Source organism: Pseudophryne corroboree, chromosome 6, assembly GCF_028390025.1.
Source record: "Pseudophryne corroboree isolate aPseCor3 chromosome 6, aPseCor3.hap2, whole genome shotgun sequence".
Taxonomy (NCBI): Eukaryota; Metazoa; Chordata; class Amphibia; order Anura; family Myobatrachidae; genus Pseudophryne; species Pseudophryne corroboree.
In genome coordinates this window covers 37,720,142-37,738,338 of record NC_086449.1, presented here as the reverse complement: position 1 = coordinate 37,738,338, position 18,197 = coordinate 37,720,142, and the positions used below count along the sequence as shown (strand labels likewise).

General features: G+C 52.5%; 1 protein-coding gene across 1 annotated transcript in view; it reads left to right on the top strand.

The window, feature by feature from the left end:
• Positions 1 to 1,017: 1,017 nt before the first annotated feature.
• The window catches only part of KCNAB3 (potassium voltage-gated channel subfamily A regulatory beta subunit 3), a 71,092-nt gene continuing 53,912 nt past the window's right edge, over positions 1,018 to 18,197 (top strand). The window contains exon 1 of the mRNA XM_063930862.1: positions 1,018 to 2,037. Within this exon, the coding sequence (XP_063786932.1) occupies positions 1,817 to 2,037 (221 nt within the window). The 5' untranslated portion in view covers positions 1,018 to 1,816. The remainder of the gene's footprint in view (positions 2,038 to 18,197) is intronic.

Here is an 18,197-nt window from a genome sequence, read left to right as displayed (position 1 = left end):
CACCTAAATCTAGCTGTCTCTGCACATGTTACATCCGCCCCACCTGCAGTGCAGCATGGTTTTGCCCAGTGGTGTGTATTTTTGCTGTGCTTGTAAACATGAATCAGTCGTATCTGTACCCGCTACCCACAGAGTATCGCTGGGCCTGATTCAGATATGGTTGGCGTTGGTTTCGCTGGTGCGATAGCACTGATATGATAATGCAGCAGGGGGCGTCACATCTCCTGCTGCATCACGGGATGCAGTTATGGATCATCTGCGACACCATCGAGTGGCTTGCAGTACCGATGGAGATGTGGAAGGCTGCCATTGCAGAGGCCGGGAAATCGCCATGCAATGACGGAGATTTCTGGCCTCTTCCCTCCCCCTAAACAGCGGCGACAGGCCTCCGTTTTCACAAATGAAGCCCGGCGCCGCCCAACCCCCTTTCCAAAATGGCATCAGCACTGACAGGCCGATGCCATCCCTGCATCTTGTGTCGCAGGACTCGTTCGCTCATGCGCAGTATGGTTCCTGCGCAATGTACTGAACATCGGTACTTCGCGGAGCAGGGCGCAGCTCCAACCACATCTGGATTAGGCCCTGAGGGCTACATACCGGCCCCCTCTACATAGAATAGAGTGGGAATAGAACCTGTGGTGAGCGCAGCCCGCCACCGAGCCTGCAAGGGGCTTAGTCGTGCTCGCCCCTCCTTACCCCCAGCATTCCGCCGCTGGGATCCCGCCATCGGTATGCTGACCGAACCCCATACAGAATATCAATATCTTGACATCTTCCCCTATTGTGTCCTGCAGAGAATCTGTACTGTAACATATTCCTTTCCTGGGACCTGCAGAGCATCATTATCTTAATCCCCCCCCCACGTGTGACCTGCAGAACGTTAACGTCTGGCCCCTGCAGACCATTGCTCCAACAAATACTTTTACGCCGCAGACCTGCAGAGCATCATCCTAGCCACTACATTTGTGCAGCGCCCGTGACGATGATCCCGGCAGACACCTGCTCTGCACCTTCTCTGCCTAATTCCTTCTGTCATAGCCCTGCAGAGAATTAGCCCCTGCATCGGACTACGTGCGCAGCCTGCAGAGCATCGCCCCGCCAGCCCATCTCCAGCCAGGGCAGAGTGTCTCTCCTTGCCACAAGCAGGAATTGTGTACATAAACTCTATATGCATCCAGTGCTGAGAGTAGAGGCAGGAGGAGGAGCTCTGATTAGCTGCATCGGTGCAGAGAGAGAGAGAGGGATGAGGGAGAAGCAGGAGAGGGGAGGGAGAGGGATGAGTGGAGTGTTACCCTTGATAACTGCAGAGCTGTCCCACCACAGCATATTACAGACCATTATCTTTCTCTTTCATTCATCTTCCAGGTCCCATGAAGGCATCTCTCCAGGGGTGGCCTCATCCCTGTCATCCTTCCCCTGTAGCTAAACACCTCTCCGCTCTCCCTAACCCACGCACCATCCTGGCACTCCACATATCCTTCAGGACGGCACACTTTTTTGTCTCTCCTTCGTCCCATCCCCCTCACATCTCCTCCACTGTCTCTCTCCATCCCCCTCTGTCTCACTCTCTCCTTACCTCTCAGCTCCGCGCTCACCCTTCTCTTCATCATCTCCACTGTGGTCCTTCTTCCAAATCACCCTCTCCAATCACTTTTCTCCTGTACTCTCCCTTCTGCCCTCCTTCTCCTCTGCTTCTTTAAACTCTTTCGCTCTCTTTTCTGCCCCAGACCCCCTCTCAGAACCCATTGGAACCATCAGGCCCTCTTCCTCTTCTCCATTTAATTTCCCACTTCCCCCTATTGCATCTAACCTCAATATGCAAGTTTCTTTTGCTTGCACGGAGCAGACGTTAAGAAGTAGGACCAGCGAGGACCGCCTTTGCCCCAATCGCTCTTCTGGTGGGCAAAATGGAGGGAGTGGGGGGCAGATCAAACAGCGTACACCCCCCTTGGGGGCTAAAAACCCTAACCAGGTGCTCCCACATCTCTCGCACATCTTGCGTGAGTCCACGGGCAAAGCCACGGGCATGAAATACAGGTAAGGACATAAATGGGACTATAGCAGGTGCCGCCCTCACCTCTTGTTATAGTGACATGTGTATACTGCATGATAACTAGGACACATCTCCATGCATGTACATTGATCGCATGCTGCAGAGATTGACGTGTGCCATGTTCTGACGTCTCCATATATCTGTGCTGTGAGCTGCAGGTTGTAAGCGTAGAGGTCTGATGTGTATCACATTTTCTCTAAGACTGCTGCAAGCTGACACGTTCATCTAAAAGGGGGAAATTCCACAATTTATCTGAAAGAAGTTATTTCCAACTTTAACCTCTACTGCCGGTGTGACACACTTGTGCTCCGGCTGGGGTATACATCTACTGCTGGTGTGACACACTTGTGCTCCGGCTGGGGTATACATCTACTGCTGGTGTGAAACACCTGTGCTCCTGCTGAGGTATACATCTACTGCTGGTGTGACACACCTGTGCTCCTGCTGAGGTATACATCTACTGCCGGTGTGACACACTTGTGCTCCGGCTGGGGTATACCTCTGCTGCTTGTGTGACACACCTGTGCTCCGGCTGGGGTATACCTCTGCTGCTGGTGTGACACACCTGTGCTCCTGCTGAGGTATACATCTACTGCTGGTGTGACACACCTGTGCTCCTGCTGAGGTATACATCTACTGCCGGTGTGACACACTTGTGCTCCGGCTGGTGTATACCTCTGCTGCTGGTGTGACACACCTGAGCTCCTGCTGAGGTATACATCTACTGCTGGTGTGACACACCTGAGCTCCTGCCGAGGTATACCTCTACTGCTGGTGTGACACACCTGAGCTCCTGCTGAGGTATACATCTACTGCTGGTGTGACACACCTGAGCTCCTGCTGAGGTATACCTCTACTGCTGGTGTGACACACCTGATCTGCTGCTGGGGTATACCTCTGCTGCTGGTGTGACACACCTGTGCTCCTGCTGGGGTATATCTCTACTGCTGGTGTGACACACCTGAGCTCCTGCTGAGGTATACCTCTACTGCTGGTGTGACACACCTGTGCTCCTGCTGAGGTATACATCTACTGCTGGTGTGACACACCTGAGCACCTGCTGAGGTATACCTCTACTGCTGGTGTGACACACCTGAGCTCCTGCTGAAGTATACCTCTACTGCCGGTGTGACACACCTGTGCTCCTGCTGAGGTATACCTCTACTGCTGGTGTGACACACCTGAGCTCCTGCTGAGGTATACATCTACTGCTGGTGTGACACACCTGAGCTCCTGCTGAGGTATACATCTACTGCTGGTGTGACACACCTGAGCTCCTGCTGAGGTATACCTCTACTGCTGGTGTGACACACCTGATCTGCTGCTGGGGTATACCTCTGCTGCTGGTGTGACACACCTGTGCTCCTGCTGGGGTATATCTCTACTGCTGGTGTGACACACCTGAGCTCCTGCTGAGGTATACCTCTACTGCTGGTGTGACACACCTGTGCTCCTGCTGAGGTATACATCTACTGCTGGTGTGACACACCTGAGCACCTGCTGAGGTATACCTCTACTGCTGGTGTGACACACCTGAGCTCCTGCTGAGGTATACCTCTACTGCTGGTGTGACACACCTGTGCTCCTGCTGAGGTATACCTCTACTGCCGGTGTGACACACCTGTGCTCCTGCTGAGGTATACCTCTACTGCTGGTGTGACACACCTGAGCTCCTGCTGAGGTATACATCTACTGCTGGTGTGACACACCTGTGCTCCTGCTGAGGTATACCTCTACTGCTGGTGTGACACACCTGAGCTCCTGCTGAAGTATACCTCTACTGCCGGTGTGACACACCTGTGCTCCTGCTGAGGTATACCTCTACTGCTGGTGTGACACACCTGAGCTCCTGCTGAGGTATACCTCTACTGCTGGTGTGACACACCTGTGCTCCTGCTGAGGTATACCTCTACTGCCGGTGTGACACACCTGTGCTCCTGCTGAGGTATACCTCTACTGCTGGTGTGACACACCTGTGCTCCTGCTGAGGTATACCTCTACTGCTGGTGTGACACACCTGAGCTCCTGCTGAAGTATACCTCTACTGCCGGTGTGACACACCTGTGCTCCTGCTGAGGTATACCTCTACTGCTGGTGTGACACACCTGAGCTCCTGCTGAAGTATACCTCTACTGCTGGTGTGACACACCTGTGCTCCTGCTGAGGTATACATCTACTGCTGGTGTGACACACCTGAGCTCCTGCTGAGGTATACATCTACTGCTGGTGTGACACACCTGAGCTCCTGCTGAGGTATACATCTACTGCTGGTGTGACACACCTGTGCTCCTGCTGAGATATACCTCTGCTGCTGGTGTGACACACCTGTGCTCCTGCTGGGGTATACCTCTGCTGCTGGTGTGACACACCTGTGCTCCTGCTGAGGTATACCTCTACTGCCGGTGTGACACACCTGTGCTCCTGCTGAGGTATACCTCTACTGCTGGTGTGACACACCTGTGCTCCTGCTGAGGTATACCTCTACTGCTGGTGTGACACACCTGAGCTCCTGCTGAAGTATACCTCTACTGCCGGTGTGACACACCTGTGCTCCTGCTGAAGTATACATCTACTGCTGGTGTGACACACCTGTGCTCCTGCTGAGATATACCTCTGCTGCTGGTGTGACACACCTGTGCTCCTGCTGGGGTATACCTCTGCTGCTGGTGTGACACACCTGTGCTCCTGCTGAGGTATACCTCTACTGCTGGTGTGACACACCTGTGCTCCTGCTGAGGTATACCTCTACTGCTGGTGTGACACACCTGTGCTCCTGCTGAGGTATACCTCTACTGCTGGTGTGACACACCTGAGCTCCTGCTGAAGTATACCTCTACTGCCGGTGTGACACACCTGTGCTCCTGCTGAGGTATACCTCTACTGCTGGTGTGACACACCTGAGCTCCTGCTGAAGTATACCTCTACTGCTGGTGTGACACACCTGAGCTCCTGCTGAGGTATACATCTACTGCTGGTGTGACACACCTGTGCTCCTGCTGAGATATACCTCTGCTGCTGGTGTGACACACCTGTGCTCCTGCTGGGGTATACCTCTGCTGCTGGTGTGACACACCTGTGCTCCTGCTGAAGTATACCTCTACTGCCGGTGTGACACACCTGTGCTCCTGCTGAGGTATACCTCTACTGCTGGTGTGACACACCTGAGCTCCTGCTGAGATATACCTCTACTGCCGGTGTGACACACCTGTGCTCCTGCTGGGGTATATCTCTACTGCTGGTGTGACACACCTGAGCTCCTGCTGAGGTATACCTCTACTGCTGGTGTGACACACCTGTGCTCCTGCTGAGGTATACCTCTACTGCTGGTGTGACACACCTGAGCTCCTGCTGAGGTATACCTCTACTGCTGGTGTGACACACCTGAGCTCCTGCTGAGGTATACCTCTACTGCTGGTGTGACACACCTGTGCTCCTGCTGAGGTATACCTCTACTGCTGGTGTGACACACCTGAGCTCCTGCTGAAGTATACCTCTACTGCCGGTGTGACACACCTGTGCTCCTGCTGAGGTATACCTCTACTGCTGGTGTGACACACCTGTGCTCCTGCTGAGGTATACCTCTACTGCTAGTGTGACACACCTGAGCTCCTGCTGAGGTATACCTCTACTGCTGGTGTGACACACCTGAGCTCCTGCTGAGGTATACCTCTACTGCTGGTGTGACACACCTGTGCTCCTGCTGAGGTATACCTCTACTGCTGGTGTGACACACCTGAGCTCCTGCTGAAGTATACCTCTACTGCCGGTGTGACACACCTGTGCTCCTGCTGAGGTATACCTCTACTGCTGGTGTGACACACCTGAGCTCCTGCTGAGGTATACATCTACTGCTGGTGTGACACACCTGTGCTCCTGCTGAGATATACCTCTGCTGCTGGTGTGACACACCTGTGCTCCTGCTGAGATATACCTCTACTGCTGGTGTGACACACCTGAGCTCCTGCTGAGGTATACATCTACTGCTGGTGTGACACACCTGTGCTCCTGCTGAGATATACCTCTGCTGCTGGTGTGACACACCTGTGCTCCTGCTGGGGTATACCTCTGCTGCTGGTGTGACACACCTGTGCTCCTGCTGAAGTATACCTCTACTGCCGGTGTGACACACCTGTGCTCCTGCTGAGGTATACCTCTACTGCTGGTGTGACACACCTGAGCTCCTGCTGAAGTATACATCTACTGCTGGTGTGACACACCTGTGCTCCTGCTGAGATATACCTCTGCTGCTGGTGTGACACACCTGTGCTCCTGCTGGGGTATACCTCTGCTGCTGGTGTGACACACCTGTGCTCCTGCTGAGATATACCTCTACTGCCGGTGTGACACACCTGTGCTCCTGCTGGGGTATATCTCTACTGCTGGTGTGACACACCTGAGCTCCTGCTGGGGTATACATCTACTGCTGGTGTGACACACCTGTGCTCCTGCTGGGGTATACCTCTGCTGCTGGTGTGACACACCTGTGCTCCTGCTGGGGTATACCTCTGCTGCTGGTGTGACACACCTGTGCTCCTGCTGGGGTATACCTCTGCTGCTGGTGTGACACACCTGTGCTCCTGCTGGGGTATACCTCTGCTGCTGGTGTGACACACCTGTGCTCCTGCTGGGGTATACCTCTGCTGCTGGTGTGACACACCTGTGCTCCTGTTGATTTGATACACTTGAGCTCTGGCTGAGGTATACCTCTGCTGTGATACAATAGAGGAGCAGCTGTAATACACCTAAGCTGCTGCTGCGTTATACCTGAACGGTTCCTCCTGTAATATTCCTGTGCTGATGCTGAGATATCCTTGTGCTGCGACTGAAATATAACAACTCCTGTTAAGATATGCTGAGCTGCTCACGAGATAAACAGACTGTGCTGCTCTAATACACCTGATAATTTCCTGAGCTGTATAGAGCTACAGTACTTGAGATGTTGTTGAGATGAACTTCATCTACTGCTGATATATACTGTACCTGTGCTGCTGGTAGTGAATATAATACAGTTAACGCTAAGCTATACGCGAGCTGCTGTGGATATACTTCTTTGCTGTTAAGAAATACTGTTCTTGTTGAGCTGTCCCTGAGCTGCTGCGGAGCTATCTCTGAGCTGCTGCGGAGCTATCTCTGAGCTGCTGCAGCGCTATACCTGAGCTGCTGCAGAAATCTCTCTGAGCTGCTGCGGAGCTATCTCTGAGCTGCTGCGGAGCTATCTCTGAGCTGCTGCAGCGCTATACCTGAGCTGCTGCAGAAATCTCTCTGAGCTGCTGCGGAGCTATCTCTGAGCGGCTGAGGAGATATCTCTGAGCTGCTGCAGCGCTATACCTGAGCTGCTGCAGAGATATCTCTGAGCTGCTGCGGAGCTATCCCTGAGCTGCTGCTGTGCTGTCCCTGAGCTGCTGAGGCGCTATACCTGAGCTGCTGCAGATATACCTCTGAGTTGCTGCAGAGCTACCCCTGAGTTGCTGCAGAGCTATCTCTGAACTGCTGCAGAGCTATCCCTTAGCTGCTGCGGAGCTATCCCTGAGCTACTAAGGAGCGATCCATGAGCTGCTGCAGAGCTATCACTGACCTGCTACAGAGCTATTCCTGAGCTGCTTCGGAGCTATCCCTGAGCTGCTGTGGCGTTATCCCTTAACTGCTGTGGTGCTATCCCTGAGCTGCTGCGGAGCTATTCCTGAGCTGCTGCGTAGCAATCCCTGAGCTACTGCGGAGCTATCTCTGATCTGCTGAGGAGCCATCACTGAGTTGCTGCGTAGCTATTCCTGAGCTGCTGCAGAGCTATCCCTTAGCTGCTGCGGCGCTATCCCTGAGCTGCTGCGGCTCTATACCTGAGCTGCTGCGGAGCTATCCCTGAGCTGCTGCGGCACTATAACTGATCTGCTGCGGCACTATACCTGAGCTGCTGCGGCACTATACCTGAGCTGCTGCGGCACTATACCTGAGTTGCTGCGGCACTATACCTGAGTTGCTGGGGAGATATCCCTGCCATCCTGCACAGAAGGGCCTGAAGAGCAAGTAACTGTGCACAATGACAACCATGGTGCTCTCGGTAGTAGCTGTGACGGCTGGCCCCATGGGTCATGCAGCCGGCTGATGGTGTCGCACATCTACGATCCAATACTCTGACATGTGGGGGGACGTACAGTTTAGGGCAAGTCTGCCCTGCACGCTGGATCAGGCCCCCCGCAAACATGCAAAAGCATAGCACAGCAGCGATACTTTCTCATGGTTAGGGTAGCCCCCTGTCCATACTTGCCTACTCTCCCGGAAGTTGAGGGAGGCTCACGATTTTTGTGGTATCCCCGCGCACCCTCAAATAGCAGGCACATCCCCCGCATCCTGCCCGCACCTTAGTGAATCGGGCAATACAGAGAGATAATCTCCGTGGGGTGGGGTAGGGGCTAAAATGATATGAATCACGTAATTTTAGCCCTGCCCCCCTACCAGGAGTTGCAGCATTTTCCCTAGGTGGGGTGGGGCTTGATTATGTCACCAACCTGCCCCGCCCCACCAAAGTTCCATGCAGCGTCTTGAAAGTATGAAGCGTCTCATAAGAATGCCTCTGTCTGCAGCCTAGCTGCTAAGGCAGGGGGCTACCCACCATGTTTCAGATCGCAGTGGCTGCGTGTGACATCACGCAGCAGCCGCCGCGGCCCACCCTGCGCGGACCACGCCCCCCAACGCTGAGTTAATGCCCCCTAAACGCCGCCGCAACTCCCGCTCCCGCCCCACAAATGTCAATCAGGCAGAGGCATTCACAGATGTGAGATGCCGCGTGCACACACTTCAAAAGGCCCCAGCATGCGAACGCTGCCGCAGCAGCATTCCATGCTAAATCGGACCCTAAGTCTACATCTGACTAATGACCATCATGTTTATATGCACGGTAAATACTAGCTGTTTTTGCATGTAGCCCACACATGCTGGGCACTTTATTCTTACAGTGCAGTTTAGATAACAGTTTGTACACGCTCCCCAATCATCTAACTCTCTCTGCACGTGTTACATCTGCCCCACCTGCAGTACAGAAAGGTGTTACCCAGGTGCTCAGTTACCGGCTCTTTCTTACTTTATTACTGAATCAGAATCAGGCCCCCTGTGGATAAATACCTGTGCATCTGCTAGCTGTACTTGTGTTGCTGAGATATATTTTAATATGCTACTAAGAGATACCTGAATTAAAGTGTAGATAATATTATACTGATGTGAGACATACCTGTGCTGCTGGTGTGAGACATACCTGTGTTGCTGCTGTGAGACATACCTGTGTTGCTGCTGTGAGACATACCTGTGTTGCTGCTGTGAGACATACCTGTGTTGCTGCTGTGAGACATACCTGTGTTGCTGCTGTGAGACATAGCTGTGTTGCTGCTGTGAGACATACCTGTGTTGCTGCTGTGAGACATAGCTGTGTTGCTGCTGTGAGACATGGCTGTGTTGCTGCTGTGAGACATGGCTGTGTTGCTGCTGTGAGACATACCTGTGTTGCTGCTGTGAGACATAGCTGTGTTGCTGCTGTGAGACATAGTTGTGTTGCTGCTGTGAGACATACCTGTGTTGCTGCTGTGAGGCATAGCTGTGTTGCTGCTGTGAGGCATAGTTGTGTTGCTGCTGTGAGACATAGCTGTGTTGCTGCTGTGAGACATACCTGTGTTGATGCTGTGAGACATACCTGTGTTGATGCTGTGAGACATACCTGTGTTGATGCTGTGAGACATAGCTGTGTTGATGCTGTGAGACATAGCTGTGTTGCTGCTGTGAGACATAGCTGTGTTGCTGCTGTGAGACATAGCTGTGTTGCTGCTGTAAGACATAGCTGTGTTGCTGCTGTGAGACATACCTGAGTTGCTGCTGTGAGACATAGCTGTGTTGCTGCTGTGAGACATACCTGTGTTGCTGCTGTGAGACATACCTGTGTTGCTGCTGTGAGACATACCTTTGTTGATGCTGTGAGATATACCTGTGTTGATGCTGTGAGACATAGCTGTGTTGCTGCTGTGAGACATACCTATGTTGCTGCTGTGAGACATACCTGTGTTGCTGCTGTGAGACATACCTGTGTTGCTGCTGTGAGACATAGTTGTGTTGCTGCTGTGAGACATAGTTGTGTTGCTGCTGTGAGACATAGTTGTGTTGCTGCTGTGAGACATAGTTGTGTTGCTGCTGTGAGACATAGTTGTGTTGCTGCTGTGAGACATAGTTGTGTTGCTGCTGTGAGACATAGTTGTGTTGCTGCTGTGAGACATACCTGTGTTGCTGCTGTGAGACATACCTGTGTTGCTGCTGTGAGACATACCTGTGTTGCTGCTGTGAGGCAAAGCTGTGTTGCTGCCGTGAGGCAAAGCTGTGTTACTGTGAGACATACCTGTGTTGCTGTGAGGCATAGCTGTGATGCTGCTGTGAGACATAGATGTGTTGCTGCTGTGATACATACCTGTGTTGCTGCTGTGAGACATAGCTGTGTTGCTGCTGTGAGACATACCTGTGTTGCTGCTGTGAGACATAGCTGTGTTGCTGCTGTGAGACATACCTTTGTTGCTGCTGTGAGACATACCTGTGTTGCTGCTGTGAGACATAGCTGTGTTGCTGCTGAGACATAGCTGTGTTGCTGCTGTGAGACATAGCTGTGTTGTTGCTGTGAGACATAGCTGTGTTGTTGCTGTGAGACAGCTGTGTTGCTAATGTGAGACATACCTGTGTTGCTGCTGTGAGACATACCTGTGTTGCTGCTGTGAGACATAGCTGTGTTGCTGCTGAGACATAGCTGTGTTGCTGCTGTGAGACATAGCTGTGTTGCGGCTGAGACATAGCTGTGTTGCTGCTGTGAGACATAGCTGTGTTGTTGCTGTGAGACATACCTGTGTTGCTGCTGTGAGACATACCTGTGTTGCTGCTGTGAGACATACCTGTGTTGCTGCTGTGAGACATAGCTGTGTTGCTGCTGAGACATAGCTGTGTTGTTGCTGTGAGACAAAGCTGTGTTGTTGATGTGAGACATACCTGTGTTGATGCTGTGAGACATACCTGTGTTGATGCTGTGAGACATAGCTGTGTTGCTGCTGTGAGACATAGTTGTGTTACTGCTGTGAGACATAGCTGTGTTGCTGCTGTGAGACATAGTTGTGTTGCTGCTGTGAGACATAGTTGTGTTGCTGCTGTGAGACATAGTTGTGTTGCTGCTGTGAGACATAGTTGTGTTGCTGCTGTAAGGCATAGTTGTGTTGCTGCTGTGAGACATAGCTGTGTTGCTGCTGTGAGACATAGCTGTGTTGCTGCTGTAAGACATAGCTGTGTTGCTGCTGTGAGACATACCTGAGTTGCTGCTGTGAGGCATAGCTGTGTTGCTGCTGTGAAACATACCTGTGTTGCTGCTGTGAGACATAGCTGTGTTGCTGCTGTGAGACATAGTTGTGTTGCTGCTGTGAGGCATAGTTGTGTTGCTGCTGTGAGGCATAGTTGTGTTGCTGCTGTGAGGCATAGTTGTGTTGCTGCTGTGAGGCATAGTTGTGTTGCTGCTGTGAGGCATAGTTGTGTTGCTGCTGTGAGACATAGCTGTGTTGCTGCTGTAAGACATACCTGTGTTGCTGCTGTGAGACATACCTATGTTGCTGCTGTGAGACATAGTTGTGTTGCTGCTGTGAGACATAGTTGTGTTGCTGCTGTGAGACATAGTTGTGTTGCTGCTGTGAGACATACCTGTGTTGCTGCTGTGAGACATACCTGTGTTGCTGCTGTGAGACATACCTGTGTTGCTGCTGTGAGACATACCTGTGTTGCTGCTTTGAGGCAAAGCTGTGTTGCTGCAGTGAGGCAAAGCTGTGTTGCTGCTGTGAGACATACCTGTGTTGCTGTGAGGCATAGCTGTGATGCTGCTGTGAGACATAGATGTGTTGCTGCTGTGATACATACCTGTGTTGCTGCTGTGAGACATAGCTGTGTTGCTGCTGTGAGACATACCTGTGTTGCTGCTGTGAGACATAGCTGTGTTGCTGCTGTGAGACATACCTGTGTTGCTGCTGTGAGACATACCTGTGTTGCTGCTGTGAGACATAGCTGTGTTGCTGCTGAGACATAGCTGTGTTGCTGCTGTGAGACATAGCTGTGTTGTTGCTGTGAGACATAGCTGTGTTGTTGCTGTGAGACATAGCTGTGTTGCTGCTGTGAGACATAGCTGTGTTGCTGCTGTGAGACATACCTGTGTTGCTGCTGTGAGACATAGCTGTGTTGCTGCTGAGACATAGCTGTGTTGCTGCTGTGAGACATACCTGTGTTGCTGCTGTGAGACATACCTGTGTTGCTGCTGTGAGACATACCTTTGTTGATGCTGTGAGACATACCTATATTGCTGCTGTGAGACATAGTTGTGTTGCTGCTGTGAGACATAGTTGTGTTGCTGCTGTGAGACAGTTGTGTTGCTGCTGTGAGGCAAAGCTGTGTTGCTGCTGTGAGGCAAAGCTGTGTTGCTGCTGTGAGACATACCTGTGTTGCTGCTGTGAGGCATAGCTGTGATGCTGCTGTGAGACATAGATGTTTTGCTGCTGTGAGACATAGTTGTGTTGCTGCTGTGAGACATAGTTGTGTTGCTGCTGTGAGACATAGTTGTGTTGCTGCTGTAAGGCATAGTTGTGTTGCTGCTGTGAGACATAGCTGTGTTGCTGCTGTGAGACATAGGTGTGTTGCTGCTGTGAGACATAGCTGTGTTGCTGCTGTGAGACATACCTGTGTTGCTGCTGTGAGACATACCTGTGTTGCTGCTGTGAGACATAGCTGTGTTGCTGCTGTGAGACATACCTGTGTTGCTGCTGTGACACATACCTGTGTTGCTGCTGTGACACATACCTGTGTTGCTGCTGTGAGACATACCTTTGTTGATGTCGTGAGACATACCTGTGTTGATGCTGTGAGACATACCCGTGTTGCTGCTGTGAGACATACCTGTGTTGCTGCTGTGAGACATAGTTGTGTTACTGCTGTGAGACATAGTTGTGTTGCTGCTGTGAGACATAGTTGTGTTGCTGCTGTGAGACATAGTTGTGTTGCTGCTGTGAGACATAGTTGTGTTGCTGCTGTGAGACATAGTTGTGTTGCTGCTGTGAGACATACCTGTGTTGCTGTGAGGCATAGCTGTGATGCTGCTGTGAGACATAGATGTGTTGCTGCTGTGATACATACCTGTGTTGCTGCTGTGAGACATAGCTGTGTTGCTGCTGTGAGACATACCTGTGTTGCTGCTGTGAGACATAGCTGTGTTGCTGCTGTGAGACATACCTGTGTTGCTGCTGTGAGACATACCTGTGTTGCTGCTGTGAGACATAGCTGTGTTGCTGCTGAGACATAGCTGTGTTGCTGCTGTGAGACATAGCTGTGTTGTTGCTGTGAGACATAGCTGTGTTGTTGCTGTGAGACATAGCTGTGTTGCTGCTGTGAGACATAGCTGTGTTGCTGCTGTGAGACATACCTGTGTTGCTGCTGTGAGACATAGCTGTGTTGCTGCTGAGACATAGCTGTGTTGCTGCTGTGAGACATACCTGTGTTGCTGCTGTGAGACATACCTGTGTTGCTGCTGTGAGACATACCTTTGTTGATGCTGTGAGACATACCTATATTGCTGCTGTGAGACATAGTTGTGTTGCTGCTGTGAGACATAGTTGTGTTGCTGCTGTGAGACAGTTGTGTTGCTGCTGTGAGGCAAAGCTGTGTTGCTGCTGTGAGGCAAAGCTGTGTTGCTGCTGTGAGACATACCTGTGTTGCTGCTGTGAGACACACCTGTGTTGCTGCCGTGAGGCAAAGCTGTGTTGCTGCTGTGAGACATACCTGTGTTGCTGCTGTGAGACATACCTGTGTTGCTGCTGTGAGGCATAGCTGTGATGCTGCTGTGAGACATAGATGTGTTGCTGCTGTGATACATACCTATGTTGCTGCTGTGAGACATAGCTGTGTTGCTGCTGTGAGACATAGCTGTGTTGCTGCTGTGAGACATAGCTGTGTTGCTGCTGTGAGACATACCTGTGTTGCTGCTGTGAGACATACCTGTGTTGCTGCTGTGAGACATAGCTGTGTTGCTGCTGAGACATAGCTGTGTTGCTGCTGTGAGACATAGCTGTGTTGTTGCTGTGAGACATAGCTGTGTTGCTGCTGTGAGACATAGCTGTGTTGCTGCTGTGAGACATACCTGTGTTGCTGCTGTGAGACATACCTGTGTTGCTGCTGTGAGACATAGCTGTGTTGCTGCTGTGAGACATAGCTGTGTTGCTGCTGTGAGACATAGCTGTGTTGCTGCTGTGAGACATACCTGTGTTGCTGCTGTGAGACATACCTGTGTTGCTGCTGTGAGGCATAGCTGTGATGCTGCTGTGAGACATAGATGTGTTGCTGCTGTGATACATACCTGTGTTGCTGCTGTGAGACATAGCTGTGTTGCTGCTGTGAGACATACCTGTGTTGCTGCTGTGAGACATAGCTGTGTTGCTGCTGTGAGACATACCTGTGTTGCTGCTGTGAGACATACCTGTGTTGCTGCTGTGAGACATAGCTATGTTGCTGCTGAGACATAGCTGTGTTGCTGCTGTGAGACATAGCTGTGTTGTTGCTGTGAGACATAGCTGTGTTGTTGCTGTGAGACATAGCTGTGTTGTTGCTGTGAGACATAGCTTTGTTGCTGCTGTGAGACATAGCTGTGTTGCTTCTGTGAGACATACCTATGTTGCTGCTGTGAGACATAGTTGTGTTGCTGCTATGAGACATAGTTGTGTTACTGCTGTGAGACATAGCTGTGTTGCTGCTGTGAGACATAGCTGTGTTGCTGCTGTGAGACATAGCTGTGTTGCTGCTGTGAGAAATAGCTGTGTTGCTTCTGTGAAACATAGCTGTGTTGCTGCTATGAGACATAGTTGTGTTACTGCTGTGAGACATACCTGATGCTGTGAGTGCTGAGGTGTGTCCCTGTGCTGCTGAGGTGTGTCCCTGTGCTGCTGCTGCTGAGGTGTGTCCCTGTGCTGCTGCTGCTGAGGTGTGTCCCTGTGCTGCTGCTGCTGCTGAGGTGTGTCCCTGTGCTGCTGCTGAGGTGTGTCCCTGTGCTGCTGCTGAGGTGTGTCCCTGTGCTGCTGCTGAGGTGTGTCCCTGTGCCGCTGCTGCTGAGGTGTATCCTGTGCTGCTGCTGAGGTGTGCCCCTGTGCTGCTGCTGCTGAGGTGTGCCCCTGTGCTGCTGCTACTGAGGTGTGTCCCTGTGCTGCTGCTGCTGCTGAGGTGTATCCTGTGCCGCTGCCGAGGTGTGTCCCTGTGCTTCTGCTGCTGAGGTGTGTCCCTGTGCTGCAGCTGCTGAGGTGTATCCTGTGCTGCTGCTGAGGTGTGTCCCTGTGCCGCTGCTGCTGAGGTGTATCCTGTGCTGCTGCTGAGGTGTGTCCCTGTGCCGCCGCTGCTGAGGTGTGTCCCTGTGCCGCTGTTCAGGTGTGGCCCTGTGCCGCCGCTGCTGAGGTGTGTCCCTGTGCCGCTGTTCAGGTGTGTCCCTGTGCCGCCGCTGCTGAGGTGTGTCCCTGTGCCGCTGTTCAGGTGTGTCCCTGTGCCGCTGCTGCTGAGGTGTATCCCTGTGCTGCTGCTGAGGTGTATCCTGTGCTGCTGCTGAGGTGTGTCCCTGTGCTGCTGCTGAGGTGTGTCCCTGTGCTGCTGCTGAGGTGTGTCCCTGTGCCGCTGCTGCTGAGGTGTATCCTGTGCTGCTGCTGAGGTGTGCCCCTGTGCTGCTGCTGCTGAGGTGTGCCCCTGTGCTGCTGCTACTGAGGTGTGTCCCTGTGCTGCTGCTGCTGCTGAGGTGTATCCTGTGCCGCTGCCGAGGTGTGTCCCTGTGCTTCTGCTGCTGAGGTGTGTCCCTGTGCTGCAGCTGCTGAGGTGTATCCTGTGCTGCTGCTGAGGTGTGTCCCTGTGCCGCCGCTGCTGAGGTGTATCCTGTGCTGCTGCTGAGGTGTGTCCCTGTGCCGCCGCTGCTGAGGTGTGTCCCTGTGCCGCTGTTCAGGTGTGTCCCTGTGCCGCTGCTGCTGAGGTGTGTCCCTGTGCCGCTGCTGCTGAGGTGTATCCCTGTGCTGCTGCTGAGGTGTGTCCCTGTGCCGCTGCTGAGGTGTATCCCTGTGCTGCTGCTGAGGTGTGTCCCTGTGCTGCTGCTGAGGTGTGTCCCTGTGCCGCTGCTGCTGAGGTGTGTCCCTGTGCCGCCGCTGCTGAGGTGTGTCCCTGTGCCGCTGTTCAGGTGTGGCCCTGTGCCGCCGCTGCTGAGGTGTGTCCCTGTGCCGCTGTTCAGGTGTGGCCCTGTGCCGCCGCTGCTGAGGTGTGTCCCTGTGCCGCTGTTCAGGTGTGTCCCTGTGCCGCCGCTGCTGAGGTGTGTCCCTGTGCCGCTGTTCAGGTGTGTCCCTGTGCCGCTGCTGCTGAGGTGTGTCCCTGTGCCGCTGCTGCTGAGGTGTATCCCTGTGCTGCTGCTGAGGTGTGTCCCTGTGCCGCTGCTGCTGAGGTGTATCCCTGTGCTGCTGCTGAGGTGTGTCCCTGTGCCGCTGCTGCTGAGGTGTGTCCCTGTTCCGCTGCTGATGTAATATTAGTACCCAGAATCACACGGTAATGTACGATTATATCGGGTAAATGTATAACGCGGCACCTGCAGCGACAGGGGCTCCGAATATGCTCAGAACCTCTGCCGGCTGAATCTGTGATGTGCCCCACAGGCTACAGTGCGCTTCTGCCATCTACATATGGCAGTAGCTGCGGGGGCCAATCTGGCAGTTGTTAAATCTGTCAGAAAACCTATGGGGGTTGCGGCTGCCGGCGGGGATAGACGGATCGCAGCAGGGTATTGGAGATATCTGCTGCAGTCCCTCTGTCATACATTTAGCGGATGCTAAATATTTGCGTTTAACCCCTGAAAATCTGTGTTTTGGGGGATTACGCTGCAAATATTCAATGATAAACGGACCCCTTAGTCACATAAGTCTTTATGCAGGCCCCTTAGTCACCTGGGTGCATTCTTGGTATATTTATGCAGGCCTGTTGTACGGGCTCCTGATGATTGCAGTCACTTCTGATTGGCTGTCTGCATACTGGCCCGACCAGCTGATACCGTCGCACTAATTTATTAGCGTTGTTTGTGTATTAATGGAAGTCGCGTCACAGAAGTGACATTTCCACTTGGACCACTGCAGGAGAACAATACTTCCGTCTCCGCTTTAAAGCGGTAACAGCGGATATGGAGAGCCAGCGGTTTCCTACATTTTATATGTGAAATGGGACCTGCGCGGTTATTAATAGCGCTGTCAGGACGCTGATCCTTCTTTTGTGTGACACCTCTGTACATTGCAATAATGACAGCGAGAAAGGCTCAGAAAATGCAGGAAAATGTTCCAGCTATTATCAACGAAGTTGTGGCGGTGAGATATAGAAGACGTGCTCTCCAGTATTTATAATACAATGCAGGGATAGGGGGAGGGGTGCGTGGTGAGGTCAGTAGCACAATGCAGCCTCTGCCTCAGCTGAGATTTAGGGGAGAGCACACCGGCAGTATATACACTGCACAGGTCACATGGGAGAGCCTCCCGGATATGGGGCAACTGTATTTACAGCTATTTCCCTGATAATATTATTTTTTAAATAGTACTAGGTCCCAATGGTGCTCATAGTCCTGTAAAAAGTAAAGTTGTAGGGATAGGAACGTGCAAACCAGGTGCAAACCGGCCGCTGCAGATCTAACAAATAGGCCAGGAAACAGGAAATCTCTGTCTTCCAACGGAGATCCTGGACAGTGGGTTCCACATCGGTACTTGCAGCATGCATCATGATGTTCACCTCCAGTCTATCACAGCGCAAACTTCTCATCCAGACTTTGCTGCAGGTCACAAGTCTGCTACCACAGGGCAGCCCGGACGCTGTCCCTGCCGTGCCTGGTCTCCAGGAACTCTGCCCTCCTAAAGGGAGAGAACGTTGGTGTGAATGTAAGGAAGTGGTGGGACCTTCCAACCATTTCATATCATGTATCTTACCACATATACCTTACACCAAATATTGCACCTGTAGGCAGAGCCGGCCCTAACCAATATGATGCCCTAGGCAAGATTTTGGCTGGTGCCCCCTAGCACCGCCGCTAGTTCTGCAGGAGATGCCTGGCATGAGT